The 19,402-nt window shown below is 37.4% G+C and overlaps 1 protein-coding gene across 1 annotated transcript in view; it reads left to right on the forward strand.

The window, feature by feature from the left end:
- Positions 1 to 2,104: 2,104 nt before the first annotated feature.
- Positions 2,105 to 19,402, forward strand: part of ptprga (protein tyrosine phosphatase receptor type Ga) — a 257,643-nt gene continuing 240,345 nt past the window's right edge. Inside the window, exon 1 of the mRNA XM_088916863.1 lies at positions 2,105 to 2,575. Within this exon, the coding sequence (XP_088772989.1) occupies positions 2,488 to 2,575 (88 nt within the window). The 5' untranslated portion in view covers positions 2,105 to 2,487. The remainder of the gene's footprint in view (positions 2,576 to 19,402) is intronic.

Consider the following 19,402-nt stretch of genomic DNA (forward strand, 5'->3'; position numbering starts at 1 on the left):
GTTTCATCCTATTTGAACTGTTTTTCCTGCTTGCAGTGGTCCTACACATTAGTTAGTGAGAGTGCCTTTAGTGTTCTAATATATCTGATCTCTTTCTGCCAATTTGGGATGGATTTGGATTGAAAACTACCTCATCAGAATGTATTGAACCATTAAATAAAATGAGCTCCATATTAAATCTTAATCCTACCCCACCCAGTACTGAGTTGTGGAGGTACAACTGCTTTTTAGAAAAAAATTGCATAACATTTCTTAATCCCTTCATCTGGCTGTCCTGACCTTCCCAACGCATGTTAAAACATCTATTTTGCTGTTGTCCTCGCTCCTGTGATTATCTTTTAAATTACTTACAATATTTACTTTTCTATTTAATATAGCAGTTTTGTTGCCGCAAGTTTTAATGTCACTAGGGATTTTGTTGTCTAAAAGGAAATGACATCACACTGGTACAGTAACTGCAACTTCAAGAAGACTGCAGGATAAAAATACCCACCCCCACCCAAAAAAGATTTATTTTATCACAGATGGTTATCAGTATTAGAAACAGACCACTTAGCTCGTTTGACCCTTTATGATACAAAACATGACTGTCATTCTGTTCAGGGCTGTCATTACTGCTGAACACACCGCTGTCTCATTTTTATCAGACAAAATCAGATGTTTTTCAGGAACATAGGGCCCTATCATTATTTTACCCTTCCTTAGATAAACGTGGGGACGCATCAGATTACTTCTTTTCGAAAAGAACTGAACTAAAACGCTTGTGTCCGGAGGCACGTTATGATAACCTCAACTAACGTAAAGGACCTGGCAGATTAGGGAACATCGATTAGGATTAAAATAATCAAACGAGTATTAATAAATGTTAGTATAGTGAGTTTGAGCAGCTCGTTTAAAACTTCTGCCTTCTATCTGTTCTCATCAGATTCTTGACTACATTCCCGAGTCAAGAATGAATATGAATGCGAGTATGAATTAGGGTATTGAAGACATGAGTATTATGCATTTTCAACGTCCGTACCATTGACCATCTTCTTATTAATGGGTTGCTGTCGTTGAACCTCTCAAAGTACCTTGTGAGGATTACTGTTTGTGGAGAAGACGTCTTTGGGTGTCTGTCAGTATTTTAGCAAAAATCAAATACAAGTTTGTGTTTAGAAACCATAATCTTACATATACTGTCTCCTCAGCGAAACAAATGTCAATAAAATGCTCAAGGACCAGTGACTTCCCACCTAATCGATGAGTTTACCTTTCTATAGTACCGAAAAAAATATACATAATTGCTTCAAGCCCTCATTAAACTTTTTTACATTATAGCGAATGGATCACGAGTAATTCCAAGACACAATTTAATGCCGTACTTCATTTCACCTTTAAAGGTTAATAGCTGAGGAATTACAGAAACGGTAATTTAGAGGAGATATTAACCCCCAGTTCTTGAAAAAGTAATGTGTAGTCTAAGCATATATAATTAACCCCCTCCCCTACGCTCAAACACTCCCCTGGAAAACATAGCTGTATTATTTAATCAATTCACCTTAATGTATAATTTGGTTTAAAGCAAACGGCAGATTAAATTGGAAAGAATAGAAGACGACAAGGGCATTTTTAAGGATCGTACATCTGTCGCATTATTGGCGCTACGTGAGAGCTGTTGTGTCCTGGTTTCGATCCAAGACTGGTGCACCTTCTGTGTGGAGTCTGGATGGTCCCCTCGCATGTTCGCTTGGGCTTTCGCCGGGCCGTACTGGTTTTCTTACTTCCAGAGACATCCTGTCTAGTTTCACTGACGATTATAAAATGTAGTCCTGGCGTTCATTTCAAGCGCAGCCCTGCCTATTGCCCTAAGTTTCCAAGAATGACTATGGGCTGTCTCGACCCTTCCCAGGAATACGCGGTTTTCTCGTAATGGATGGGAAAAATCGAGTTAACGGCGCTAGGATCCTGAGGAGAGCGATCCTTCCTTCCCTCCCACTCCTCCGTCTTTTTCTCCCAAGCCTGTTTTAAAGTCTCTGCCAGACTCAGGCTCACATGCTACTTCCTGGATGGAAGAATGGAAAGCTTCCAGCTCAGCTCCAACTATTCCTTTTCTGTTTTTGCAAGAGCCGCTCCAGCTCCTCTCTGCATGGACTACTGCTCCTGCTAGTAGACAATTCTTTTATTTTTCTCCCTCCACACCACCCGCGGTACATAAACTAAACAGGGCTTCATCACGACTCCTTTGCCCGTCATGAATTTCCGTGAGGATATGAAGAAGCTGTTTGCATGAAGGAGATTTTGAGCAAGTAGGACTGTGTCTTTGCCATTGTAACTTCAAGAATTCCTCGAAACAGAAGCTAGCATTTGTTGCTGCCGAGTTACATCTGGCCCCGCGGTTTTGCCTCAGTAACTTGTTTTTTCTATTATTCGTTTGCCTTTGCTCTTTTTTGCACGTTTAACTTTTGTCAGCAGTTGGCTTTTGTTGCTCTCGATGTGTATTGTGACATGCGGAGGCTACTGGAATCGTGTCGCTGGTGGATCTTTTCTTTGATTTTGTCTGCCTCTGTGCTTTTCTGGGCCGACTGTCATCCTGGTAAGTAAGATACTGGCGCACACCACAAGTTTTTGATTTTTAGTTTTCTTTTCAAATTTTGATGTAGTATTTTTCTAAAGTGAAATTATACATTGTGCAAAAAATCGACAATAGAAGTTCTCAAGCTTATACGGCCCTTAACAAGAAAACTAGTCTGTAAAATGAGTTACTTAAGAGCACGCACATACAGTACATATATATGTATACCCTTCTTGGAAACCAAATATTATGCTAAACATTTCAGTAAAGTTTTAGAGAATGCGGTAGGTTCAAAGTGCAATGAATTTGACAGCATTTCTTTTTGATTAACTTTTATCACTGTACCCTAAAAATAAAGAACTCCAATAACAGAATGATAACGATACTTTCAAGCTGTAGTTCCAGTGCTGTTACAGCTGAAAGCGCATCCCAACCGATCCGTTACTCGCAACATCCTTGGTTTAGCGAGGAAATGTTAACTGCGCTTAGATTATGTACGCGATGCAGAAGGGCATATTGTTACATATTAGTTATATTCTAGTTGTAAGAAGTGACAGGAAATGGCATACACATGCAAAGCGGATTGTTTTGCTGTAGCTCAGCTCCCTTCAGCACTGCAGAATGGTTCTAGAACCTAGAGATTTCTGCGAGGATTTTTGTTCCGAATCGGAAATCGATCCTGCACGACGACTTTAGTGAGGAGACAAACCTTTTTGGTGCCCTTTCCTGTGCAAATTCCCGTAATAGTCATTTGTTTTTTGGCGCAGTGCTCTCCTAAGCAGAATTTAGAGTAGAGTGAAGCAAAACGGAGCTAGCAGGGCTGGCTTTTATCCGTTACATTCTCTGTTTCTATGCAGCTGTGTATATTTTGGAGTCTTGGTTTTAGATATATTGAATCGATATGTTGCGAGGATAATTCAGCTGTTACCAGTTTACAGAGAAAAAAGGGAGGTGGTGTGTGTGTAGGGGTGTTATTGATTGACCATCCTTTTCGGCTGACCTTGACAGAGAGACGAAACAGATTCCCATAGTTTTCAAATCTGCCAGAATCGAGAGTACACCGAACAATTCCAGAACAAAAACAATTACGCACACAGAAATTTAGATCGTAATAGACATGTTTCTGTGAAATGAATGTTGCTGCGTGTTTGAAATATGAGCTGTGGCTTCTAAATATGTTCGCTTTGATCAAAACAACACAAGTGGGTTATTAAACACCCCTTCTCTTCACGATCAGAACTACCCCGTATTTGATGTATTATGTAAGAGTCTGAGAACATATGGAATACTGAAATAGCGTTCGCTCGGTTCATATTTGTGTATTGATTTATAATTGTCAGAACTTTGTCTTTTTAACTCTTTATCGATTAGCCATGAGTCATACGGATATGTACTCTTATCTCTTCCCGAGTTTTTAAGTTCTAGAACACCGGTCTGTTTTGTAAACCTAATTAAAGGAAAAAGGAAACAACATCGCATAACATAAGTTCATTTTGATTCATGGGTTGGGATTGATAGAGGGAGCAAAGTAAAAAATGTTTTTAATTCTGTAGCCCAGTAGAAACTTGATGATTTCAGCCCCCGATCCTGGTGACTGTTCTTTGCCTGTCTGAGAATATTGTACTCTACAGTAATCACAATTAGGAGGCACAGACTAGAAATATATTAGAAAAAACACGCTCTGAATGTTGGCTCCCAATCACATTCTTTCAAGTCTTGATGTATATTGATGGCGGTTAAGTCTGGTTTAAATTAAGCGGCGAAATGTATAAGAAAGATCAATTCTTCCTTTCTGCCCATTCCCGCGTCCATAAGGCGTGCTGATCAGGTCGGCGCAACACCGACATTATTCCGCCAAAATACTTTTTGCCCTGTCGGAAAACCAGCATATTTTGTTTAACCTACTCTGAATGATCAGCGTCGACTGTTCGAGTTTAATCAAGTGTTACAGGAATTTTGGTTTAAGTTAATTTTATGGAAGTAAAACCAGTTTTAAAATTATTCCTAGTGATTTTGACTTTATAATGACAATAAACGGAGTTGTTCTAGAAATTAGTGAGGAAAAACTTTAACAGTGACCCACTTTTAAAATAAACCTTTAAATGTTTCTCTCATGTCATGAGTAGGCTAGATTTCTTCAGAATATCTAGAATAGTTTTTAAATAAATAAAGCTTGCATTTTGTTTTACATGTGAGTTTATTACAGGAGAGTTGTTTGTTTTTACAAAATCCTTCATACTATTTATAAAAATATTTTTTTCATTTACCATGAAAAATACTGGTGTTAAAATGATTAGTAAAACTCAGATTTGTATTTTATTTTTTAAATTGTGTATATATATATATGCCGCCTCATTTTCTACTTAACACTCTTTCAGCACCGTTAAAAATAGCCCATGGTCCCAACATTGTAGAATTATTCCTCATTGCTCTTTCCAGGCTTTCACCAGGCAGCCTGTCCTGATAATTCCTAAGAGTAATAAATCAGTAGGAAGATTCCAAAACAGTGCAAGGGACAGTGCGGGAATTTCTTTATCCAACACTATTAGCTTCATTTGAAAAGTGATTAATGTTCAAATAATAAGACGCTGTCACAAAAGGACAAATACCACGCTGAAGGACATGGTTTTAAAGATATCCTTGTCTCTCTAGCATGTGTAGCTGTATCTTGTGGGCTTTTGTGAAGGTGCCTGCCTAAGTAAAATCAGTGGAATGAAGAACAAAAGAAACAAAACTATTCATCCTCTATTTTTTCACCTTAAAATGTGTAGCACTAGTTTTATTATGGTAGCTGTAAAGGTTCCATTAAACCTTTTGCCAGAAATCCTGGCTGTCTTGGACTGAGAATTGCAATAAAGCCTCTCATTGTATTGTTTGGACACACAGCCAATTTTAAACAGCCCTTGCTCTTTAGAGAGTGACAAACAGAGAAAGAAAAAAAAGATTTTGTGTGATTTCATTGTCATTTTACCGAAGTACTGTTTATCCAATAGAGGAAGCTGCATGGCATTAATTTGGAAAATGATCTTCTGATAAATGTAGCCTGTATGAGTGCATTTTTATGTAACACTATAGAATGATCGCTAGGATTTTAGTGTCTTATGGAAAATAACATACTATCTGAGAAATAATTATGATAATGTAACTTCATCTATGAAGAAAAGCATGGTAAATGGATGCAATTAATCAAAAGAATAAAAAGAGTAATAAAAAATGAATCCTTTTAGAATTCTGAATTTTAGTGCTTATTTTTATGCTCTTGAAAATGGGTAACGCTGTACTCTACTTTTTTGATAAGTGTAATCATGCTGACTTTGCAGTGGACCTGCAAAACAGCTGTAGTAAATGCAAAATTGCTGAATACAAGACATTTCATTCTATACAGGTACTTTGGCCCCAATATTGCACCTGGATTTAGTAATGCATCCATATGTTTTTGTGAATCGCATACATTTATCTATTTCCATATAAATGTGTAGTACAGCTTCAATTACAATGGAGTTGTTTACCTAAATATTTTTCTAGAATATTTTCATGAAACTGGTCTTCATTGTTTGAGAAGCCTGTAGCCAAGTATATTCTCTTTTTCCAAAAGTTAAATGCCGTTTTTTAAAGATACTTTGCAGTAACCCGTTTTTATCCATGTTCAGGAAAGTGGGACTTTTAAAATTCCCACTGTGTGATGGTAAAGTTTGACATTGTAGATGATTAGATGTGCGCCTGGTTTCAGTAACAATATTATCACAATCATCATCTTCATGAGAAGCATTTGTCTGTATAATGCTGGACATAACTAGCTCTAATACCTGCCAGGTCTCTTTATCAGATGCAGGTCCTGTCATCATTTTGTCGCATCTTAACCGATAGATTAAAAGATATTTGGATTTGCAAAGTTAACTGTGTAGGTCTCTGTCAGACTGCAATAAAGATGTGATTTTTAAATTAAGAGTTCAAGAATAATGAAAGAGGAAGGAAGGCTTTTTAGTCTGTCTTTGTCTTATATTTTGAGAAAATAAACATAAGCTTCTTATTAGCTAAGAAATCTGTGAATGATTCCTCCCTTGGTCACCTACAGTAATTCTTTCCTTAATCGGTTTTAGGCATGTGCTTAAAGACTATAGAATGTGTTCACAGAGAAATAAGTAACATTGAATATGTTACGAAGATTCCAGACTGCTTCCCTTTCTCTCTTCATTTCTTTAAAGCTTAATGGAGTGCTGTATAATTTGTTTCTTTCAACAGAGGGCTCTCATGTTGCTTTTTCATTGTTTCAGTCGGGTGGGAAGAAACCATCAAGACTTTGAATTATTATGTATAGGAAGGGTGGACATTTCCCATAATTCTCTTGAAGGGTTTGAAATGGTCATTGAAATCAGCTACAGGTTTTTTCCCGTCCTGTTGGATAATGCCTAGATGTTTCCTGTGTGGGGCTGTTGGTCAAAGCAGTCTACTTGAAGTGATTAGTGAATAATGGTTTATGCTGGACATGCTCAGGCAGTGAAGATGACAATTTTTAATGCAACCTCTCCTGTTGGTCCCTATGAGTGATGATATCAGACAGAAACACAAATCAGGACATGATTTCCCTTTCAAATACTGATGGAGCGATGGATGACGGAGTACTTTGAATGCAAACGCAACTCAGCAGTGATATCGGAGAAGGGAATGAGAATGACTAGTAAATGTTACAGAGTGGAGTCAAACAAATGATGCCCTTTGATGTTCTCTCTACATTAAGCTTTGGCTCTTTCTGAGTTACTTAATGAAGAGAACTGTGTGCCGGGGAGGACTGCACTAGAATATCAGAAGCGGAGTGCAGGATGCAATTCGGCCTAGTGACAGCTGTTGGAGTATCTCTGCTAAAGAGGATGTCAGTCTTTTGGATAGGATGCTGTTAAAGCCCTTCATCTGACAGCAAGTTTATTCTGGCGTCAGAGAGACAGCAATCTGATACTACAGGCAAACTACTGTAACAAAAGAAAAAATGTAATGTCAAAAGCAAGTGTTTCAAAGGCTGGTGGTCACAGAAGCAATAGCGTATTTAGATTAGTTATTTTATTTTGTGGGTTGTTGACTGTTCAAATGGAAAGTCTGATTTCAACAAATGCCACAAGGTTGTGGCAGTAAAATAAAAAGGCTTTTTTTTATTCTCATAAAGTGCATTTTAGTGCTTGACTTGAGAACAAAGAATTTCTGTTTATTCTGTCCTTAAGGTACACAGACGGTGGTGACTGTGTTCCTAAGGTGATGCTAAAGCAGATGAATTGGGTGACAGCCTCTTAGCCAGACTGAGACTAAAACCCTGCTGAATATGAAGAATAATGATGTTTCCTATGTAGTCATCCCTTGTATTAAGATTATTGTTTGACAAGTGTGGAATCTAGTGTGATCTTTTCTGTGGCGCGTGTGTCCTGTGAAAATGCTGATGTTTCATGTTAACATATATACTGTAGCTCGATATGTGAAATGGGCTGATGTGTCATCCGAGCCCCGCTTCACAATTATTCATTTAATTGAAGGCAGCCTTATTTTCAAAATGACAATAATAAGACAAAGGTCTCTCAATTAACAGTAGGATTTTCCATACTTATGAAGTAAACTATATCTATCCGATCGTAACTTTTCCATTTGACATTCACCAGAGTGTTGTAAGAGTCTAATTTTGTTGGGATGAAGAGCAGATTTGCTCGTGGCTGTTACTGACATCCATGGAAACCGGTTGCACAGTAGAAAGATGCTGAGTTTATTCAGGAGGCTTCTAGGGATTGGTGGCAGAGCAGGCCTTGTTTTCCTGAAACAAGGGCAAGGGACACAAACAGAGAATCGGAATAATTGGAAGGAGCGTGGCAGAATGAAAAATACTCATATAATGCCTTAATATTCTCTTCACCAGCATGAAGCTCTATTGATAGTACTTCAACAGCTCAGCTTGGGTCCTTCATCTCAGCTGTGTTTTCAGTTTTAATGGGAGCTGGGTTCCAAACCTCTCAATAAAATTACAAAACCACTGTTCACAATACACGGAAAAGTGATGAGACCCGATAGTGTACACCCATGCTAATTTTTTGCTTTGTGTGAGATTTCTAATTGTATTGCCTGCAATAAGATGCACTACAAAAGTGTAATTCAACTACACAGCCAGCATGATTCTCATTGTTTTTCATTTTAATAAATTGAGTAAAATTATAGTGGTTCCAATGACTTTATATTCCACAACGGTAGACGTTTGTTGTTTTCTGGAACACCTGCTAAATTCTAGCAGTGGTTCCAATGGGATATGAGTGCTGAATTCTCTATTGTGGTACAGGCTATATGCGGCATCCGATTTGAATGTGTGATGTATAGTTCCCTGGAGATGGAAAAGATTTTTATTTTTTAAAATTCTGTATTGTTCTTGTGATTGTGCCGTCCTCTTGTTTTTTATATTTATAAACGTTCCCATTACTAAGTACAAGTAAATGTATTTGTTTAATATTGTTGGTGTGCAACTTTTTGTAATGTCATAGTCAGCAACTTCTGTAGAGCCCTGTAGACGTCTTCAGTCAAAACAGGATGTTTTAGGTTAACACACCCTTAAACTAAGTCAAATGTAATTTTATATTTGGTGGACATTTCATTCCCAAAAAGGGAAAGTTGGTTTTGGAGTTGGTTTTGGTGCACAAATTAAAGTGTTCAGACAATAAAATTTATTTTTAAGACTTCATCTCCTCAGAGAAGTGCTACCTTATGAGTGTTTTTATAGTTTCCTTTTTAAAGCAGAGTGCATATTTAACTCGGTGTGATACGAGGCCTTTGTGTGTTTTTTTTTTGTGAAGGCTATATTGTATGTTGTAGCCTGACTAAACTGTTCCAGATGCTTACTGAAATAAGGCCTCCTTCTGTACCTTTTCTTTTGTCAGTTTGCATTTTTGTCTTGTGGTCTTACACTGTGCTGAAGTTGCTCATTGAACTTAAATGTAAGTGGTGGAATAGTGTGTGTCTGGTATAGGAGAATCAAACAGACTGACTTATATCTAGAACTATCTCTTAACTCATCATTAGTACAGTCCTGGAGATCTGAGCAGTGCTTGAGATGAGTCTTAAAATAACCCGCAAAAAGAGAAGGTGTTCATATTAATCACTAATTAAAGCTAATGGTACAGTGATTCTCCAGGAAGAGAATGCTCTATTCTGTGTGAGGTGAGGAAGTTTCTGCTTATCCCAATTGTTTGTACAGCACTGTGATTCTTTCATTGTCCCCATTTTAAGTATTTGCCCCTCACAGTTTTCTGTCCTTGGACGAGGTATGATTTTATCTAGAACTATTTACCATATCTGGAAAAATTGTACAAATGTGCTGTCTGGATAATGTTAAGGGTCCTACAAAGCCTGTTCCGATGTTTTAATTAACTGTGATGACCGATAACCAAGAACAAGAGATGCGTAGAATTAACATGCTGGCTGAGTCTTGAAGGCGCCTCTCTGTAAAATAGTTACCCATGGGGAGTGTAAAATATTAAGAACTTTTCCAACAGTGAGGGGATATCGACTCTTTCTGGTAATACTCCATGAGGTTCCTATACATGGCTTTGTAGATCAGCCACTAGATGGTGTGTTTTATATAATTTTTTTTTCCTGCAGTACCACCCACTGACCCAGTGTTTTTGAAAATAGAAATAGAAAGTAAAGTTGTATATTCATACATTTAGTGGTCAAAACATTTCTAGTATGTTTATTGACGACTATTATGAGTTTCACTCATTATTTGTTTTCTGTTGTGCTTTCTGTGTATTCAATCTGTTAAGGATTTATACATCTACCATTTCAAACAGTAGCATTAAGTAAAATGTTGAATCCACTGTATTAATCAATTGAATTTGCTCAACCTAATCCTGTCATACATGAAGTGAACGTTTTAAGATGTGCTTTATAGAATATTTGTATAGGAATAAAGACTTATTTTATGATGAGCTCTCCAGGCTTAAGCATGCTGTCTCATATCCATTGGAAATCCTGCTACCGGTGAATCTTGTATTTGACTTCCCCAATTCTTTTCTCTGTCTAGAAATACTGAGTGATAATTGTCATAAAAGAAATGAAGCAAATATTTTTTGCTTGAAAGCTGTCCCTTCCTTAGTTAATTTTTGACCTCTTCATTGATTTGTCCCTTTTAACTTCAGCGAAGCCCGCTGTGAAACAAAGAATGTCTTCAGCCACAATTTCCGAGTGCTTTATTCTTTTCTTAAATGCTTTAAAAAGAAGCATGAGCATACTGGGCTGCTTTGGTTCACGTAGCGCTAGACCATATTACAAAGGCTCAGACCACTTATCAGACTGAAAAAAAATCAACTCGCCTCAATAACTTCTGTGAAAATGAGCTGCAAGACTTGGCTTGCTGCCGGGAAGAGAATCTCTGTGCTGGTATGGATACATGTTGCTGCTGCTTCATGGCTCAAAGGGTGACTGAAATAAAATGCCATTGATAAAACAGATAATTGTTCAGGCTGCATTCACCTTTCATCATGTGGACATTGTTTGTGTTGTGTTTTTGCACACGAAATAATCTTATCACAGTGCCATTTTCAGGCAGAGAAGATCTTTTTTGCCCCCTTTATTCTTTGGAAAGCACATTGTCTGGTGAATAAGCAACAATCCTGAAAAAGCTATAATGTACTCATGTTGGGGCATTATGAAATACTTCCTAAAATAAATCCCAACATAAGTAGCTAGCCGCACAAAGATACTTTTGAAAAACAACTACCTAATTCGGATACTGCTTTTAAATTGTACTAATGTAGTTTTTTTTGCATCAATAAAGGACAACTGCGCGTAGCTTTAAGGATGTATCTGAGTAATACAATTCCTGGATGATGACACTTCAGAGTAACAGTTCAAAATGACAAATGACTTAGTCTGGGGTGAAAAATGTTCTTGCCAGCGTTATCAAGACAGTGATAAGGGCAGCTAGGCAAGCCCTTGTTGAACTATATGAGCACCTTCCTCATTGTGGGCAAAGACTGCAGGCTTTAAAAAGTGACTCCTCACTAGATTAAAAAAAATGTCAACTTTTTAACTCAAATCGCACTTCCAATTCTTCGTTCTTGGGGGGAAAAAATCCAGAAAAGCAATTATCACCCTCCCAAGAATTCTGGGTTATAGAAGTTGATTCCACCTCCAAAAGTCCACACCATGGATTTGAGTCTTTGGTTTCTTTTACTGCTTACATAATCAGATACATCTTTAATTAGTTAAAAATTATTTTTTATAACTACATTTCAAAACCATATTAAAACAGGAGGAATGGAGTTTTCCTGCTGAAGGAAGTGTCTCCAGCCTTACATTTTCTGTATATTTTTAGTGACACTTCAGTTTCCACGGAGTTTGCAATCATGTTATTACCTCCAAAGACAGTAAGTAGGTCTTCTGTATTTTTAATATACTTTTCACATTTTGCTATGTATTTAAGAGCCTGCAATTAATAGAGACTAGTTAAAACAGCATAAGTTTTGTGTCTGTATCAGAAGGCTCAGAGAATCTTTAAAAACCCACTATGAAACACTTACTAAGGAGGCAGAGGCTCAGAAAGTGTGTGTGTCTAAAGTTCTTAGGGTTGCTGTTCCATCAATCCAACCCCAAGCATTGAGTTTCATGGCAAGCAATGGGTACAAGGCAGGGTACACACTCGCATCAAGGGCCAGTGTTTCTAGAAGCCACTTAACCTAGTTTTGGAATGTGGGAGGAAACCAAAGCACTTAGAGGAAACCTATGTGAACAAACTCCACACAAAGAGAACTGAACCCACAGCTAGCCACCATGTTGCCCAGAGTTGCACTATTGGCATAATGGTAGTTTTGTGAAATAATATATAAAAGTAGTGCCTTACTGTCTGCAAAATTAAAAGCACAGGTTCTGTAACAGGAAGCAAAGCTGCAGCTTAACAAGCATCTAATGAGCTCTTTGACAGATTTCATTTTGAGGGTTTGGACAGAGATGCATTGCTGGAACAGCCCTTTTTTAGGGTAGTTTAGGGTAGGGTAGGGATTTAAGTGCATCTTTTGATACTGTCAACTGTAACATTCTGCTAGATTGCCTAGAATATTATGTATGGATCATTGGTACTTTGCTTTATTACTTTACCCCTTCTCTTCCTCCTACTAGGAGATAACATGTAAATCTTGCAGTTTTAAAACTGTTGTTAAAACTGATGTTGTCTTATTTACTTAGGGTGTTCCACAGGGTTCTGTACTGGGACCTTTACTGTTTAGTATTTATATACTGAGTATCAAAAGATGTTTTTATGCTTACATGTGTTTAAAAGAATTAAGTATACAGATTTTTATCGTTTTGGCGTCCCTTTGATTTATTGATGATATTGCATAAGCACTAAGCACTGGCACAGGTGATGGAGTAATATTATTCTTCAGTGTCAAGCCTGTGGACCAACATGCCCCTTATCAAGGGAGCTTGTGTTGAGGGTACCCTGACAGCTCAATGCTACATGGCTCAAATCCTAGGACCTCTTTTGCAACCCTTTCTGTGAACTCATTGTGAGAGTTATTCTGCATTACCCACCATAGTTGATCATGTGTGACATCTAGGCACATCAAGAAGCACATGTTGTAGAGTTTTCATTATAGATTTGCTTGTACTGCTTCCCATGATCTTCACGCATCTTTCTAACCTTTGACTTTCACAGTAGATTCCATGTAGATGTTAAACAGAATTACAGATTTACATATATCATGTCTGTTCTATAGAATGTAGGCTCTTCTGCTATATAATGGTTTTATAACGTTTGTGATAGCCTTGTGAATATGTTGCATGCACTGTTATATACTAAGCAATAGATGCACAGTATACTGTAGATGATTTTAATGTTTAGTACACGGTATATGGCTTTTGGTTAGGCTATTTACTATCTCAGACTTGGGTTTTGAGACTATGCTAATGACTTTCAGGCTTACTTGCAGGTTGAATCAGATGCTATTATGTGGTAGCTGTCCTTTTCTGTCTGTCGTTAAGATATGAATGCAACCTGAACTTCAACCAAAGATGAGACAATGCTGAGTCCATGCTAATAGACTCACAATGTTAGTTTTGCGAAGTCAGTACCTTCAGTGTTGTTGAAAAAGTTGAAATCAAACTCTTGATGAAAGTTAGAAACCTTGGTGTTGCTTTTGAAGCTGTTTTCATTTGCAGTTCATGTTTGAAACCCCACAAGGTTAAACCTCAGTAATGTTGTTTTCTGAAGATCCTTGCTCTGCCTGTTTGATGCTGCAATTTTAATACAAGCCTTTGTTTAATCAAGGGAACACGTAAAGGTTTATTCCATGCTGAAAAGAGAAGAAAGGAAACGCAACGTTTTGTTTCCTTTCTTCTCTTTTCAGCATGGAATAAACCTTTACTTGTTCCTTTGCAGTCTACGGATGCTGACACAGCTACCTATTTGAACTACTTTGTTTAATCAAGTTTAGTAATGCACTTTAAGGATATATTTTAATGGAACCAGCCAACATACTGTTGATAATCTTGAGGTTAAGGTCACATGACAGTTAATGTCCTGTGCTGTGATGTTGTATGCCTGATATCCATCTTTGTCACAGCACTGAACATAAAAGACCGGCACTGTCCAATTCCTGGTCCAGGTGGGCCGGTTGTCTGCCAGTTTTTAGGTCTTTTTAAAGCATGCGTAAAGTTGTGAAAAGCTGTTAAATTGGTCCATTTAAGCCAGTAACAAGCTAATTGAGCCAGTTAACAGCTGAGCTGGAATAAAAATCTGCATTCACACCAGTCTTCCAGAATCCGGATTGGGCAGCTCTGCTCAAAATGGTTGGAACTGATTGATATCCACTGTATTACACAGGTATGAGATAACCCCATGTCAAGAGGTATTTTGTGCGCGGAATCTAAAATCAGAGAACATTCTCATTAAATTCTTCCAGTAACTTTAGTTTTTTTTTTCACATTAGTACAGCCGATAACTAGGTTCTTTGGGAGTACAGGCAGAACTGGATCTGCCCTGTTGAATGCAATGAATGATTTGTATTCTGAGATTTGTTTAAATGGTAATGTTTATTTTTTTGCACAATTTATCATTTTATTAAGATCAGTTTAATTATGAGGGTTGCACTACAAAACAATAATTACTTTTTAAATAGGGATTGTGGTTAACTTAATTTTACCTTGTGTAATAAGGTTTACTTTTTGGTGTTTTTTTCCTCTTTTTGCTGTGGATTGTAACATGCAGAAATTCAACTTCCCCATGGCTGATACTATCCAAGAAATCCTATTTGCAAAAATGGTTGAAGTATGTTTCGTCTTCCACTTTGAAATCCAGTATATGTTTATGATGTGGTAAGATACTCTTGGCTATTAATGCCCTCGTTATGCTCATTAATATGTAAATTGCCCCAGTCGAAAAAGGTTTCCAATCATGAAGTCTTTTCTTGTTAAGCCTCAAATTTGAATAAATGCACTCCAGGAAAGCTGCCACGCCTGTAAATCTTTAGGAATCTTGACGTTCTTTGGCAGCAGAGCAGAACAGCAAACGACAGTGTTTTTGAACTGTACAATTGATTTAATAGGAACCCTATTGATTCTTTTGACATAATACATATGGGTTATAAATGTGTATGGTTTCTCATTAGTTTTTTTTAAATATCACAGCAGTGGGGCCCTAATTAGTAGGTTGTTTGAATACTGTGGCCTTTTCATATGACATTTTAATATTTTATTGCCCTACTTTTAGTATCTTTCAACAATTGCTTCCACTGTAGATCACAAAAGTTCTTAGTAGCATCAAATCAGAGCATTCGTTTCTTTGTTCTCACTGATGTCTTTGTATGTCTGATAGCTTTAAGAGCATTGATATTGAATTCAGAAGGGCAATGACAAATGACTTAATAAAAAATTGTTTTTATGAGGCAGGTTCTCAATCTACTTTATTAATCGGATTGAACTTCTTGAGGAGTTATTGGTAGTTAATAAGAGGGTCTTATTAAAAATACAAAAGTTAAAGGAAATGCTGTTTGCTAGGAATAATGTGCGATTTGTATGGTTTAAAAGTGGAGTTACTTGTTTGGCATGTACTGGATATGATAAAATCTTAAGCTATAGACATAAGCTATAATGGTGACGGGCTGAGAGAGTCCTAGGAGAAATGCTGTCTGGCAGGGGTTGCAGATGAAAGTGTGCACAATGCTGACATTGATTGGAAACCATCCTTCAGTGCAGGATGCTCAATTGCATGCCCACACGGCAGAAAGAAGTAAACCTTCACAAGCAAAGAGTTTTCATCTCCGGTGCCCTGGGTCATATGTGCTGAAGTGATTACTAAAACAGTGCCTGGTGCATGACTAGAGGCATCTACTGTACACACCTCAGGCTAAAGGCAACTCAGAGGGGCGTTGTCTACTGTTTAAGTATGGGTTCTGTTTTAACACAACTTTTCACTTCCATGTGAACTACTTCTTAAATAAGCTTGCATCCTGTAGCTTTAGTTCACCATAGCAAATGTGATTTCTGCAGAACAGCATATAGCTGCTTTATCCTGCCAAGGCACCTCCAGCAATCGCCCATGCCCTCATGGCTAATTACCCTTCAATGTTGGGAATCTGGAAGAAGTGGCAGAGGACCCTGATTCTTCTTCAAGGAGGTGGGTTTCAACATCATTTCCTCACTTACGGTTTCAAAAGTACTTTACTTTCCCCACTGCTGAGGAGAGGATGCACACTCTTGTTGTGGTAAAATGGAGCTTAAATTTACAGCCAAGATGAGCCAACAGTCAGCCTCTATATCATTTGTCTTTACAGGCAACCTCTGTGTTACCCAATGAAATGCTGCCCAGATTTATGTTGCAGCGGAAGAGATTTCTCTTTAGTTAATCGTTTAGAGCTCTTTGAGAACCATGTCCTAAGTGACAGATGATCAGCAGTAAAATAAAATAGAAGTTAGTCATGCATGATATTGAATAAGATTTTTAGGATCTAAAAATTCCCTATTTCAAGCGTGCAAATTCTAGACGAACAGCTACCTCTGTTGAAATTGTCATGTGGGGCGATTGTAGTGTCTGAGTTTATTCAATGTCATCTTTTGTCTTCAAAGAACCTTGCAAGACCTTATTACTGGTGCTAGTTTTACAGGAACTCTTTTTTTTTAAGCTGTATATTGAAAAGTATATAGTAGTGCTTGGCCTTGTCCGTTAGACTTTAAACCTTCTAAAGATGTTTTAACAAAAAACGTCCGTGCAGAACATTTTTTAGCTTGCTAAAGACAGTTGTAATTGGAATGGTTGGTTTTAGTTTTCAAAGAAAGGTCAATATCCGTCATTCAAGTATCTGAATAAAGGTATAATGATGAGTTGCTATAACAATAGCAAGCTTTTGTAGGACTTGCATGCTTCTTTCTCTGAAGATGATTTAGATGTTTTGTATTGATTCCAAGGTGAAAAGTAAAGTGCTTTTGCAATGTTGAAAGTAATATATATATATACATTTAGCAATTTTTTTAATGTATCTGTAAAATATACAGAAGTATGGTTATTTCTGCAGAACAGGCTTTCTTTGATGCTTTGAGGGCAGTCTTGTTAAATTGACTTGGGGAAGGCTGTGGTATCTTCTGGGTTCTGCTGCAGCTGAAGCTCAGGATTAACATGATTGATCTAGTTATTGGCACAGATGGAGTATTCTTTTCAAGGTCTTTTGACGATGAGAAGGAGACACTTGCGTCAAGTTGCAGTAGTTACTCTATGTATAGGGAGGAGCCATCGGATATATACAACAGAACTTAAAGATACTGCTTAGATGCTAGATAAAATGTTTTCACTCTCTTTAGTGGCTTTTTTTTAAACAATGCATGTGCTATGATTTATAATTCTAACAATGTCCTCTGACTTTTAGCAATCCTCTCTATGAAATGGCCTTAACTGTCTGCCTTGACATGCATTTGCTAATGATTAAAAGATTATAATTACCATAAAGTAAGGATGAATTAAAACTCTGAAAAAAGACTCCAGGGCTTATTATTTAAAATGGGAAAAGATAAAGGGAGACATTTCTCTTCATTTATGGTGCATGATCATGGAAAGTAGTTGCCAAAGGCGATAGTGTACCCCAGTAGACTGTGTGTCTTTTTTTAAACTACGTTTTTTTCAGTATTATATATGAATGTGTAGCAGGTGTCTATAATTTGTGACATAAATTATAGAACATCAGATTTCAAAAAACAAGGCTTACTTCTTTGGCCAGTGAAGTAATTGCAATGAAGTATTCCAAATATTTCTGGTTATTGAAGAACCAGCTCAGCCTCAGCTATGCGCCGAGAACATGGTGTTGCCTGTGTGAAAGCGCTTTCTTGTCTGTGAAGGCGCTCTGTGACAATGTGTTGTGAAACATTCTATGCCAAATAAAAACAGGAGGTTTTTCTTTATACAAACAGTAGTGGGTGTCTGGCACAAACTACCTTGCAAAGCTGTTGAAGTGCTGCGTTTATCTACAAAGAAGGAAGACATTCCATCTGTCCCCCTTCTGTTTGTAACCTTTCTTCTGTTGTCAAGGTACCCACAGGTTACAGTTCGCTTAACCTAGCAACTGCTGATATATTGTGTGAGAATGAAAAGAGGAGATTGAAAGGCTGTGATATACAGCTATTTCTCTGCCCCCTACTATTTCAGCTAGGTAAGTTATTGTCAGCAGCTCTCTAACGCAAGTGCTTGACAGTAGATGTCTGATTAGCAAACAAAGGAGTATTATGTTACACTAAGTGTTTGGCGATGATGCTGAATTGACTGCAGCAGATGGTTGGTAACAAAATATCATTACATTTCCGCTTGGGGTTGTGCTCGTAGCCAAACTTATGAGACTCAGCCTTTGGCAGTAATAGGATTTGTTGACCTTATTACTCCAGAATACAGGATAGAAAAGTGTCAGCTCTTCCTATAATTTCACACCTAAACTAATTTAGGAATCAAAATCATGTTCTCTAAATCTTGTGTTTTTTGGTTTAAACCCAAACAACACAGAAGTTATCTTCCAAAAGAATTAAGTATGATTCGAGAGAGATTAAAATCATGACTGTCTCTAGGTCAGCATTTTGTATGACTAAACAGAATCAGTAATTTTATCTTGTTGAATATTAAAATATAAACACCACCCCCCAGAAAATAAAAACAGGATGAAAAAGTAACATTTTAATTTACTTTCTAAAACAGTTTGATTTGTGTGCTTCATATCCACCACTTGTGTGAATTGTTTACACCTTATCTGCAAGCAAGTTTCAAGCTGGAATTTGAAAGCCTCTGTGATGAGTAATAGGTATGACAACACATTTGTGGCTTACAGAATGGACTGAGATGAGCACAAAATCACAATGAGCATAAACAAAAAAACAAAACAATGTATGTACTTGTACATAAGCGCTGAATAGGGAAACAAAAGAGATCATTTTCTGATGGTGTACTTTTATTTAGAAGAATAAACACTTTTGATTATTGTAGAGTTGTACTCAAGTATTTGCAAAGGCAAAACCAGTCATCAAAAGCTGTTTTCAGTTTCTGGGAATTATGGAAATGTGCACTTTCTGGTAAGTGCATCATGGGTTTAAATGTAGCTGTTTACTGGAGAGATGCGCTTTGCCTGCAAGCCAGGTCATTAAATAATTAGTCATCATGGACTGAAGCACAGGAAGAGCGCCTCTGAATTTGTTCTGGAGGTATAGCCAGTCTTGCCTTTTTTTTTAAATAAAGGCAGATTGCCTCTCACTCCACACAAATTTCCTATTTTGCTTTACACTTATTTTAGATATGCTGGCTCATAAACAAGACATCTGGAGTGCATTATTAGCAATCACAGCATCTCACTGGGCTCCTCTAGG

This window comes from Atractosteus spatula, chromosome 5, assembly GCF_055471065.1.
Source record: "Atractosteus spatula isolate fAtrSpa1 chromosome 5, fAtrSpa1.hap1, whole genome shotgun sequence".
NCBI classification, from domain to species: Eukaryota; Metazoa; Chordata; class Actinopteri; order Semionotiformes; family Lepisosteidae; genus Atractosteus; species Atractosteus spatula.